This window comes from Chelon labrosus (genome assembly GCF_963514085.1).
Source record: "Chelon labrosus genome assembly, chromosome: 10".
Lineage (NCBI taxonomy): Eukaryota > Metazoa > Chordata > Actinopteri > Mugiliformes > Mugilidae > Chelon > Chelon labrosus.
The window spans coordinates 20173636-20187268 of NC_140360.1; the positions used below are offsets into that span (position 1 = coordinate 20173636).

The 13633-nt window shown below is 43.7% G+C and overlaps 1 protein-coding gene across 1 annotated transcript; it reads right to left on the reverse strand.

Moving 5' to 3' along the window:
• Nucleotides 1–577: 577 nt before the first annotated feature.
• LOC311494535 (protein bicaudal D homolog 2) lies at nucleotides 578–13612 on the reverse strand. Its single transcript, XM_084553624.1, has 10 exons — nucleotides 13308–13612; nucleotides 11945–12281; nucleotides 9953–10165; nucleotides 9615–9767; nucleotides 7861–8370; nucleotides 5986–6858; nucleotides 5287–5466; nucleotides 3910–4061; nucleotides 2318–2678; nucleotides 578–1246 (listed from the first exon to the last, which is right to left on the reverse strand). The coding sequence occupies exons 2-10, from the start codon at nucleotides 12194–12196 to the stop codon at nucleotides 1241–1243; spliced, it is 2700 nt and encodes an 899-aa protein (XP_084409750.1). The 5' UTR covers nucleotides 12197–12281; nucleotides 13308–13612; the 3' UTR covers nucleotides 578–1240.
• Between the last annotated feature and the right edge of the window lie 21 nt (nucleotides 13613–13633).

Below are 13633 nucleotides of genomic sequence, written 5' to 3' on the forward strand. Positions count from 1 at the left end.
GGCAAGAAAACACACAAGCTGAATGGGAACTGTTATTACTGTAATCAAGAGAAATGAGCATGAAACGTGTTGGTTTCCGTTTTAGGGAAAAATGAGCCACTTGAATTCTTGAGTGATTCGAGACGGTGGGTTTTAACACCCATTGCCAACAAGATGATGCTTACATGATTAATCAATGGCATGCTTAACCTCCCCAGTGACTTCCAAAAGCTGCTTGTTTATAAGAGATGCCACATGGCTGTTGTAAAATAGCTGCAGCCTCCACTGCTAACTGAAAGTGGTTTCAGAGCTCACCTTGAGCCTAAAGAACAGCAGAGAGTATAACAGGCACTGTTCTGACTTGATCTGCATAGTTTGCAAAGTAAGACGCACATTTAAGATTTCCCAAATCATGTATGTGAACACTCTGTGTTTGACCTGAGGTGGTGACCTTATGGCTGCTCTTTTTCCATATGAAATGGCATGTTTATTATTCTCTAGTTAAAGGGTGTGGCTGATAGGCTAAAGCCAAAGAACCAGCAATGACACAGGATTAAAAAAAAAAAAAAAAAAAAAAAAAAAAGGGGGGGGGGGGGGGGTCACTGCACCACCAGTAAAAGTAGGGAATATCATGACAAAAGCAAGCTCTACTTTTAAGGTAGCAATTCTGTAGGTAAGGCTGCATTGTTCTACAAAAACAACTACCTAGGAGAGCTATCATGGATGACCTAATGGCTTATCAACACCAAAAGACGCCAGACAGGCCTGACCAGAATGCCAGACTAAAGGCAAGAGTTTTAAGACATAAAGCCTTCAGAGAAAACAGATCAGAGCCTTGAATCTAAGTCTGAGGAAAGTAAATACTGTACATGAGAAGAGGTCTCTCATTAGGGAATAAATACTGTCAATGGGTCGCCACAACACACAAGTCTTTAACAAGACCAGAAGGAAGTTGGAACCACTTTGGACAAGACACAGTCAATGACCTCACAGAGAAATGAGCAGCACATGTGTCTCTTCATCCGTCTCCGGGCTGCATGCAGGTTTCTCCGCTCAGAGCAGAGAAGACCAAGAAGGTGGGATGAGAGTTTTTTTTTTTTTTTTTAAATCCATGGTTCTGGTGGGTAGAGTGAGGAATGTAGCATCACATCTGGGATGGACAGGATGTCTCAAGTCAGGGAAGGAGGTGGAAGCCAGGGAGTCAACATGAAGACAGGTCCTTTAAGGAGAAGAGGGGTGTTGGAGTAATGGAAGGAGGGTTTCAGCGCTACAGAGACAGGGTGAGACAGACAAGAGAAAACATATTTAGTTTAACTTAAAAAAGAAACTAAAGATGTCAAAATAAATTATGCTGATAAACAGATCAAGATGAGATATGATCAGCAAATTAGGATGAATCAGTTAAAGCGTGAACAAAATCTGTACAAAAACACAATTGTTCTAAATGTCAATAACTTATTTGATATTTTATAGCATAATACGTGTGCTTTAATATTTATGACAACGCGTAGATAAACTAGTGGGTATTGAGCATAAATCTGATGTATACTTTATCGGCATCTTTTTATCGCCTGCGAGATGATTTCGAGTGTGAGCTGCGAGCCCTGGAAGATGTGGCCTGAGGTTTATTAGCGGAGCTCTTGCTGATATTAGCATTAAATTCCTCAGTGGTTCTACTGGTGGAGGCTGATAATCTGCGTCGAGACTCTCTACAGATACCAGTCATCCTGGTTTTACCAGGTGGATTGTGAGAGACAGGGAGAGATGTGGTTGTCTGGGCAGCTGAAGATTTTGCGTGCAACTGCGAAGAGGCCGGCTCTGACTGAAATGTGTTAGGACATGCAGTTGCTGCTTGCACTGAATTAGACCTGTGAGTCAACTGCTTTCTCCTTACAGAGACTTCAGTGTGTGGTTTTAGATCAGGCTTTGGCTGACTTTCACTCCATGCTTTAGATGTGTTAGGATACACACGCAATGTTTTAGAAGAGGTTAGATTATCTATAGATGAAGAGGACAAAGGAGACTTCAGCCTGGTGTTAGAGGCAGGTACAACACGAGTTGTAATGAAGGTGTCCTGACGAGCAGGGAGGGAAGCTCTCCTGCCTGACGCACCCTTTCTCGAATCACTAACTTGTGTTTTAACCATCAATTCACTCGTCACAGAACTGGTGGAGCCTTTATGTGTCAGTGAATAATCATTACTCAGATCTGTGTTGAAAACGTCACTGACACTACGACTTCTAATGAAGGTGGCATCTCGTGGGAGAGCCTTGCCTCTGTAAGGCCTGCTGCTTGAATTGATGGAGTTGTCAGGACAAGGAGATAAAGAGGTTCTTACAGGGCTCGTGTGGAGGCTTCGGGTTAGAGCTCGCAGGTGGTGAGTTGCCGTTGCAGGAACGCTGCTCCCGAGAACTGGGCTAGCACGTGGACTGCTCCTCACTGGGGGGCGGGCAGGACTGTTTCGGGGGCTCCGAGGGGCCCGGCCTGACTTATTGGCAAGCTCTTTGGCCCGGGAGCGTCGGGGGCTGCTGTTCAAGCTGTGGGGAGACAGAGGTGCCTCCAGGTCCTCCAAACGCTGAGTAAGAGCCAGTTTCTGCTGGATGGCCATACGCAGCAGAGAATTCAGTGTCTTCTTCTCATCCTCTGCAGCTGCAAGCTGCCTCTGCATCTCGTCCAGCTGGGTGACGTACTGGTCACACCTGAGATATGCAAACACAACAAAAGATGCAACAAACACAAGCAGGCAAGTTAAAGCACAATGCCAGAGACATGCAAAACACACGCTAAACATAACTTATAGCGTGTTAGATGCAAAGTTTAAACACCAGCTGGAACTGCAACAAAAGATTATTTTTGCAAGAGCTGTGATTGGTCCGCTTGGTAGTAGCGTAGTGTTTCTGCTTCAGTATTTCCGGCTGCTTCTCCATCTCCGCGATTTTCGAATTGACGGCAAGGTTAACTGAGGAGTTGTGAAGATACAGACATTTGTATGACTTGTGTTCGGCGAAATTTAGGTGAAAGTTTCAGCCGCCATTGTTGAGAGTGAAGCAGGAAGTAGAAAGTGAAGTAGGCATATTCCCTTGTCATATTGTAGAAATACAGTACTCTAGCCAACCACACGATGGCACCACTACACCTAATGATGTGCCAAGATATTTCTCTTAGAGCTGTAATCTTCAGCCTGTTGGAACAGACAGTAGCAGTCCTTGATGACGGTCTGTTCTCCAATCCTTCTTAGGGATAATCAAATCTCTCCTCATAACTGTCTGGAAAGGGCCTAGACGGTCTGATGAACGTCCTGGAACCTTCTCTAGCATTTTAGTAATAATAATAATATATGCATTTCTATTGTCCATCCCAAGAAGAAAAAAGCACTTAGGTAAACAACTCAAGACAAGACACTGCAAACCATTACCAAGGCCAACGCATGGTCAGAGGAGATTAGTGGTTAGTGAGTGTTGTGAAGTGTTTTGGTCTGTCAGTTTAACTCTTGGTGCGTTCCCCTTGATAGCACCTTCCCTGTCTACTGTCTCGCTCATCTCCTGCACACATTAGATTTCTCCTTCCCTAAGGTGACCTGGCTTGATGGGACAAATCTGTCCTTGTCTCCTCCCCCGCCGGCACAGGGCATGGCATGTGGTTCGTAATCTTCACGTGAACCAGTGGATTGTCAACAGGGGTAATAAGCACAGTAAGCTTATTACATGAGTGACAGCAAAAGCTGTACCGCAACAAGCGCTCCATTACTAAGCACGAAGAACACTAACACAGAAGTTAAGACAATCAGAACTATAGGAAAAAAAATATATGCATCTTTAACAATTTATTTTAAACAATTAACAAAAATCTTGTCTAACGCTGCTGAATATCAGAATAATCTTTTTGAGATGTTTCTGTATCGTTGCAAATCACATAAAGATTAAGTCTTACCGGCTGGCAAACATGACTCGAAGTGAAGAGAAAGTGGCAGCGTCCTCCTTCAGGGCCTTGAGCTCATTCCGCAGTTTCATCATTGTCTCTGACACCATGCTCTTCTCCGTCTCGTACTTGGTTTTCAAATTGGACAAGGCCAACTCTGCAGTCTGCAATAACCAAAAATACAATTCACTTTCTTGCATATCATCATGCATGATCTGTATGAACTCATAAATCTATTTCCAAACTGATGACACAACCACACAGAGGAATTCTATCCAGAACCTGCTGCAGGATGGGAACACCGGCCAAAGTGTTGCACAAGTTCATTTTTCTTTTTGTTCTAGATTTTCCTTAGATGTAAACACATAAATTATATCTATGATTACTGTCAATACCTTCCTGTTCCATGTGACAAAAGCATGTCCTCTGTTAAAGAGCAATCTATATCAGAGATAGAAAAATCAATGGAAAATCAATGCTCTGATAATGAAGACACTACAAAATCAATATACTCAATCTATGAGTGTTCCTGTTAAACATAATTTATCTTCGACACGAGACAAGATATCCAAAGCCCATTTTGGCCATTAGATAGAATATTCAATGGCACCAGGTTAATGAGTAAAGACTATGATTAGAGGATCAAAGATACTAGCGGACAGTATCGTAGTTCCTGCAATCAGACTTGAGAAAGAATACTAGTGAATACTGCCCAGTCAAAGAGATTATCTTGAGTGTGTGCGTAAAAGGGACAGACATCTCAGGGGATGACATAAACAGGTCATGCAGTGTTTGGGGAGCAGCAAAGGAGGGTGGGGGTGGGGGGGTGGGGGGGTTCAACCTCTGAAGTGTGCATCAGCACAGGATACTCAAGGTGCTGGACCATGTGAGTCTAGCGTACTAGACGAGACAGATTATGTCAAGATTATGCATGGATAATACTCAAGACTTGCTCTCTTGCCTTACCCTGACTATGAACTTAACAAGAGATGAATCCCACAGACAAAATGAACAAACGCAGGAGGAAAAAGTCAGAGTTTACAGTCAGATAAATGTGTGGGGGTTTTGTTTGCTGACCCCCCACCAAATCTGAGCAGTGTTGAGGATCCTGCTGAGACTAAATATCACATAACTCAACAACATGAAGATGAGGGGATGGAGGGGGTCGTGGTGTTGTCGTGAGCGCTCTTGTAAGAGTAACAGTGGTCATTGTGAAGATATAATGTCAGTGCTGTAAATGAGGATGAATGATTGGGTGTTATTCACTAAAACAAGCCAGTCATTGTCCTTCAAATGGCTGGTGCCAGTCAGCCAATACAAAACCCCTGTTTGTCTGCTTGAACTGTGCTTCACTTCGTGGACGAACGGTTGGAACATTGCAGTGTTTACCTGTTTATTAGCCTTGAGGACCGTCCTGAGGGTAGCAATCTGTTCTCTCTTGGTGCTGAGAAGAGACTTCAGTTTCAGAACTTCCTCCATGAGGCTTTCAGCGTCCCGCTCCGACTCTAAACTGCTGCTGATCCCCGAGTAAGGCATAGCACCCCGCTGACGGCAAAGGTCCACTGCCACCTGAGAGAACACATAGACAAATTACTCATAAAAGGAAATAAAGTACAGGTTTGTACAGTATTGCAGGGATGCTTTTATTACCACGGCAAATATTAAATCTTACTGGGTTGAGAGATATTAATTTTCAGTCTTAAAATATCTACTATTTTTGTTTCTAGATGATCTAAACAAAGTAAATAAAAAAACAAGCTCCTAATGTTTCAGACACTGCAGTTTTCTCAAAGGATTCTGTGGAGAGGAAGCCACAACTAAACTTTGACCCCTGCTAATCTAATCCATTCAAACCCACACACACGTGTCAAAGCAGCCCAGACCAGGCGGTGGATTTGTGCAGACATGGGAGCTACTCACTACTTTTAAGTACAGTGAGAAATCTGTGAAAGAGTAACGAACAAGAACAAAACTCTGGCCTTCAGCGACTGAGTTACAATGAAAATGTTGTGAATTTCCACTGGTTACAGTTTTCTTTTCACAAATAAATGTCTGATATCTTCATGTGCAGCTGCAGTGCTGTCTTACCCGGAGGTGTTTGATCTGGCAACGGATGACTGCTACCAAGTTGCGGACATTGGAGGGGTCCCTGAAATCCAAGGTTGGGGATCCGGGGCAGCTGGGAGAGTCTCCACTGGCTCCGGCACTGTCCACCTCACCCATAAACTGCAGTGCTGCAGCTTTGGAAATGAACATGTCATTGGGTCGAGGCTTCTTCTGCAAGTTCTGCTGTGGGTAGGCATGGTGTGATCTTCGTGCACTGCCTCCTGCGCCGCTTGACCTGGCGCCATCCCGGTAATAGTCCAGGGTGACTCGTTTGGGTGTTAGGTTGTTGCACACACAAATGTGATGGTAGAGGTTGGACAGCTCCTCAGAGAAGGCCAGCAGCTCTTCCTGGGCAACGCTCAAGTGACCCTCAGAATCATTTGCCACTTTCCGTGTGTCTCCAATCTCCTTCTCCAGATCAAAGATGCGCTCCTGATCTTGCTTGCTGGACTTGATGCACTGACGGATCTTGTCAGCAAGCTCCTGGGCCTCTGCCCTCCAACGATCCTTCTCCTGCTTGTATCGCTGCTCCAGGGTGTTATAACGAGTTCCTGCCTGAGACAGTTCATCTCGCAGCTTCAGAAGCTCTTCACTAGCCGACCGCATGCGAGCCTCCAGCACCTCCTTGCTCTTGGTGTCTACCTCATAGTCAAAGGCAGCAATGTCACCGTCTCCATTTTCTGGCTCATCCTGAACGGCATCTTGGTTGTTGTGCTTACTGCTCTGCACAGCTTCCAGCTGCTGAGTGAGAGAGCCCACTTTGTCTTCTTGCTGACTTAGTGCCTGTTTAGACATTACCAGCTGCATCTGCAGTTCCTCCACCTTGCTAGACAGACTTGACTTCTCTCGTTCTGCCTGGGTACACACAAACACAAAAAAGACATGAAATGTTTGTGATAATCCATTTCAGTTCTAATAGAGGTATTTGGACTAAAGCTAGTTGTTCATTAATTTCCATAAAATAAAAGGACAGTTGTTACCGGTCAGACAAATTTCTCCCCCACCGTCTTTACACTTAATGCATTTTTAATGTAACCTGATTCAGTTATACAGCTGAAACATCTGTTGGGTACGAGCCTTCTGACTCGACCCCCAATTTGAGTGCATCATGAATAATATATCTCTTTCAGACAGAGACGGATGACAGTTCAAGTCATTCTTAATTTTCTAAAGTAGCCTTTTGTTTGTGAAGCTGTGAAACTGTGCCAGCTGACTAAGATTCATGGTGAAGACGCCATTATCAAATACCAACAGACCTCTTCCGTGTTCACAACACAAAGCGGATGTGGGTCAGAGCAGGAAGCGCTAATAGCTTAGTCACACACACACAGAATTGAGTAACAACCTCAAACCACAATACAGTACTGTGAATTATTTAAAAAATAATTGAAATCAGTGTTTTGTTCTCGTATGTGTAGTGGACTGGACCCATACAGTACTGTTTTTAGGCAGAAGATATTTTGCGAGCCCTCTCTAAATCTCCCTATCCTTGCTGTAACAGTGCTAAATGCTAACAGGTAACATAAGTTTACATTAATGTGGATTAATTCATTGCAGCATTAGATTTTAGTTTAAATTATTAACATCAGTTTCAAGAACAGTTACAACCTAAAGCTAATATCCACTTTGATCAGAGTTGTTCAGTGCCATTTGAATTTGACAGATCCACAGCTAATGGTTTTAATATTATTGATTTCACTGCGCGGTCATGCAACCCAGAAAGCAAATCCATTCCCACTCACTGAGTAAATCGAGCTCACAACTGAAATTTGATCTCATTCTCTAATTCACTTGGCAGCCGCTTTTCACTAGTTTCCTTTGGCTCAGTATCATGGTGCGTGTTGCCCTCTCGCCTACCTGAAGGAGTTGTTGTTTCAGTTTCTGACTGTCTGAGAAGTGGAGCTCGCTCAGCAGGTCTGACACCAGCCCAGAGGCCGGAGCACGAAGGAACACGTCACTGTTGCGTGGAGTGGAGTAGCGATGGATGAGGCCATTACTTTTGGAGCCGCCCAAGTGAGGAGGGTGAGCAGAACTGGAAGCAGATCCAGAACCATTGTTAAAACCGCTGTCCTGGTTCTCTTCCTCACCTTCACCCTCTCGACCCTGGCCCTCCTCCTGGCTATCATCAAGCTGATCTAAGTGGAGCTCCAGGTTCCCCACTGAATCAAAGGGGTTGAGGGTCAGGGCAGAGAGCTCTCGCCGCAGACTGTTCTTCTGCTCCCTCTCCTCCTTCAGGGCTTCCAAGGCCTCATCCAGCTGCCTCTCTGCAATCTCCCTCAGCCTCGCCGCCTCCTCCAGCTGTCCCCGCAGCTCGTCCTGTTCCTCATTCTTGTGGGTCAGCTCCAGCTTTATCGATTCAAACTCAACCTGAAATGTGATTAAAAGAACAGAATGTTTTCAAAAGATCTTTCCATCTTGTTTTATGTGACACATATGAATGCACGTCCCAGCTCCAACAATCGAACATAGCTATTGTATCACTGTAATCAAGAACATAATGTAATCACACAGTACAATTACACCATGATGGCTCTAACAAACAAAAATAAATTGTGGGTGATTTTATGGTTACCTCTCTATAAAAGAACATACCAAATGAAGGTACAGCAGGTGGACTAATATTTCTCTATTCTAGCCAAATTTGGGTCCTTTCACTACCTCCTTCTCTTAAGGCAAATATCTTACATTATAAAGAGGAAACGTGCTGAATGATGCTCTTTGTTCAGCCGGCTTATTTAGCTGCCTTACTTAAGCTTTAAATACGGTGTGGATAAAATAAGAACGGATTCCTCTTATACTATAACTTTAAAAGTAATCCTGTATGACTGACGGGTCTTAAGATCAGGGGTTTCATGCAGCGACTGCAGAGGATTGCAAGGCCATGTTTAAAAAGTCACCTCATGGGTCATGTACACACTAACAAACCTTTACAGGATTTAGAACTAGCCAAGCACTGTTTGTCTTAACAGAGGTCCGTGAACAACATGCGACCTATTCCGCACTCCGAGGCAGAATCACAGAACCACTCAGTATACCAACCAACATGGACAGTGAACATCCTGTATCTAATAAGACGCAACGTTTTTGAAGAGCGTTTTGGGCACGCAGAGTTGTTAAAAACAGATTCAGAAAAATCTTCTCAACCAAAAATACATATAATAATATTTCCAAAATATAATTTCTCAAAGTCTTTGAAGTTATCCATAACTTAAAAAATAAATCTGAAAGAGAACATCACTTCAGATCCTGAATTTGCTGTAAGAGTTGTACTTAAAAATGTTACGTGGCTAAAATACAGCAAGCGTGGTTGCCATAGTTATTCTAGCAACTGTAATCATTTCTTTTCAGATGCATTGCCAGCAAATCATTTCACTGGCTTCAGTATTCAGCTCTTATGGGAAGCAGACACACTAGGAACTCACAGACAAATGGAAAAAGCAGGTAATAGTGAGATGAATTACGGTCCTCTGATGTGGAAGCTACAGAATTGGACACCAATTCGAACGAGTCCCAACAACCACTTACATGTGCTTCACTCACAAACACAATATATAAGACATAAACAAATGAAGACACATAATTAGGAAAAACAAAGTCGGGCGATAACTGACCTGGTTTTCCTTGAGCACAGACACCTGTTTTTGCAGGGATATGTTCTCTTCCTCTAGCTCACCATTGTCCTGCAACTGGCGCAGCTCACGTACTTTATATTCCTTCATTTCGTCCCTCAGATGGCCCTTCTCTGCCTCCAGACATTCACACTCCTGGGGAACACAAACCACCATCTGATCAGTACAGTATTCAAAATGCACAACAGTTCCAACTTTTATGTCATGTACAGTGAAATCTGGCTTTGGATACATTATTATTTATCATGACGAGATGTGGGCAGATATAAATACAATGTAACATCCAGTGTTGAGGTGTACCGAGTGAGTACACCCCATACCTTCTTTAGCTGGGCGGAGACCACCCCCAGTCTCTCAATCTCTGCATGAGCATTGCTCAGGGCAAGGCGTGACTGCTTGAGCTCTGCCTGAACTTCCTCTATGCGGGTTGCCATGGCAGCCTCTTTAGTGGCAGTCTCCTGCAGCAGGCTCTCCTCCCGGCACTCTCCATCAGCAGCTGCACGCTTTTGGCTGCTCACAGAATCTGCAAATGCCTTTACACAAACAAAAGGAAAGGGCATCAGACACGCTGCAAGTATATTACACACTGGAGCAACGTTTACAGTACTGAAACACAACCATATCACATCCAGGCAAGGATTGTAAACATTTTAAAGAAAGAACAGGAAAGAGAACGTCCCTGAAAACCATTATCTGAAACCTACTGCAGGGAGGAAGTAGCTGATACGGTTCAGTAACATGAGACCACGCCAGCCACTTCCACTATTTCACTCTGTTTATTTGTTTTGCTGACATGATAGTATAATAGTAGGCTATAGCACACTGCGCTTAACAATTTAATACCATATATTTCCTCACAGCTTGAAACATTCAGGAACCTTGACACATTATGTATCTGTGAGTGCGGATGAAAGAACTACCAAATTAGGTGTTAAATGAACACGCTGCTAAACACACTCAAATGAACATCATGGTATGGTTATATAATGATGCTAATTTGCAACGCATGAGTTGGCTCTGCTTTGTTAAAATCCTACCAAAGCCGAGGTGGTTAAATAGCCAAGAAATGTGGTTTATGCAGATTATAAAAAATAACTTAAATTCTGTACCACTACGTCCCTTCGGACCTAAAGAGCTTTGCTTGATATGTTGCTATAAGCATCCCTGAGGATCAATTTGAATAAATATTATATTTGTTTTATTACACTAAATGTCTAGTAATATAGTCTGTAAGCAGGAACCTAAACATTCTGTTTCTTTTCAGTTTTTGCAGGTACATGCGACAATTGCAAAACCCAAAATCTGCCCACATGACGGGATTTAATTTTATGGGATTACATTCTTACATAAACCAGATTTAGAAAGTCTTGTTCCAGCGATACTAAAAGCATTCAATGTCCATCTGGAACATTTGTGACAAAGTTTACATCAGCAAGCAATATCAGCACATCATACAACACTGTAACACACATGATCAGGTTGTTTGGCTAGTTTTACTACAGTACATTGCTTAGAACCTCGAGCCAGCCAGAAGCATATGTCAGACCTTCAATACATCGGAGGCTTGGATTATATTATAATCTGAGCTTCAACATAATGGTCTAATCTTTTTATCTTGACTATCCGGCGCTAATGCCTCGAACTTAAGCATCAAAATCAGGCAGAGAAAGTGCAGCATGCTAACAGCAACATTCTGACTAATTGGTTGCGGGGAACGTGCTCAGCACAGAACACTGATCTGACATTAATTGACATGCACGGGTCAAACTGACTCAGCATGTGATCACCAGCCTCCTCACTGAAAGTATTAATACTAAATCACAAGTGCAACAGAAGTGTTATTGTGGTAGAAGATACTCATTCAAAGGCAACGCAGAGATGAGCAGTCAAATTCATGTCACAGCTCAGTGGTACAGATAAAAACAATGACAGCTTTATAGAATAGCTTGGCATATTGCAAGGCTGCTCCTTGGCCATAAAAATTAAAATAAACAGCATGAGCAGGGCGATTACACCGCTACATCACGTCAGCATTTATATTCTGCCGACAGTGTAAGCACATGAAAGCAGGTAATTCTACAATCCTATTTTTGCGTAAATGTAATGCAGGTTAAACAATGACTTATGATTATTACTGTCCCATTAAGGGATATTGTGTTAATGAGATCCTGCAATAACGCAACAGTATAAAAAATATGTTGGCATATATCCAGTATATGAAAAAAATACAAAGCAGTGGTGCAGAAGCTGAAGGAATAAAATCCATAGTTTATTTTTTCTAAATGTAACTGCATGGCCTTAAGGGTTCCTACCTCTTTGAGCTGCTGTAGCTCCGCTTTGAGGGCTTCATGCTCCTCTTCCAGCTGCCTGTGTTTCATCTTGAGGGCAGCACTTTCCTCCAGCACCACCAGGCCATAGCGGGCTGCCTGTAGCTTTTCCTCCGTGGCCTCTTGGAGCTCCAGAGTCAGCCGCACCAACTCAGCGTTGAAGTCTCTGCTCCCCATCTCTGCTTCCCCTTCTCCCTCCGCTGCTGCACCTGCTGGGTCTGCGTCTGCCTCCAGCATCCTGGCCCGGCCTGGCCTCCCACTCGTCTGCCAATGTTCTACTGGGACACCCGCCTCCTCACTCCACCACTCTCATTATGCCCCACTACAAAAGGCAAAACACAAGATGGTGGTTACATAAACTACTACGAAAGCATGGCAAGGAGGTTTTGCATAAATCATATCGAGACACTAATTGCGCAAACTGTAAAGATTACGTTTGGGATTGGTTGAGTGGGAAATCGCTTAAACTCAACAGGACAAGTGGCCACTGGATAAATCCAATCCATAAATTAACAAAGGAATTAGTGAATACCAGCAAGCAATGTGGATATTATCAGGTATAAAAAAAAAAATTCTTTTTTTCTACAGTTGTGGTATGTAAAACTGTTTATTGATGATTGCTAATGCCCCACTACTTAGCTTAAATTGGCTGCCATTATTAAAAAGGGATGCAGTACTATACTGTATTCATCAGAGTCGCATCAGCAACACTTTAAGAATATGAAAAGAGTTAATAATGTTAGTTACACACTTATGACAGCTGGTAGTCCTGCAAAAACAAGCCGAGGAAACAATATGGTGTTACTACGACCACCAGTGTTGACTGGGTGGGGCAGATCCCCTCCACTTCCTCGTGTCCTCTTGTCTGACCGAAGATGGAAACACCAGCCGGGGGCTGACCGGTGCCAGATGATGTAGCTACTTAGTCACCCCCTAAGCATCTGCTCCCCCCCCAGTCCACGAACAAGTCCATCTTAACATCACCTAAGAGCTAGCAGCCTACACGCTGTCAGTGTTTCCACAGCGAGCTTGTAACTAGAGGATGAAAAATATCCTGACATGGACATAAAATCCAAGACGACACCGGAGTTGAAACGGGACACGACTAGACGGTTAGCAACAGTAGCGTTAGCCTGGCGATGATGTCGACAGTAACTGAGACCACGGAACTAAACTACAAGCGACGAAATGTTACATTTAGCTAACAGACTTCTTGGCTGTAGAATTGTGTACATTTACATAACCTTAACCGAACAGACGCCATCACCTACCCGTCGTAACGCCAGCCGGATCCTGTCAGACAAGCTAATTAGCCGGATAGCAATCATTAGCCGAGCAAGATACTCACCCTGTGGTTTTATTTCAAAGATGGAGCTCCTCGGTCCCCGGCAAGCGTTGAATTTACAACTGCCGATCGCGATAGTAGCCAGGGGTAACAGCCAGTAACAGCCCAGGTTAGCGAGCAGCTGCGTCGCTTCCTCCCACCCGGTTTCTCTCGTTTCAGAACAAGGGTCGAGTGTCAAACGCGCGCCGAAAAGGTGGAGGCACGATAACCCCCTCTAGCTTAGCAACTGTGCAATGCAACTACATCGAGCATTGTCTGTATTTTCTGTATTTGGTTGGACACAGCTTGCGTTATCGCTCTCCACACACAGAAATTAAGCACTAAAGCTC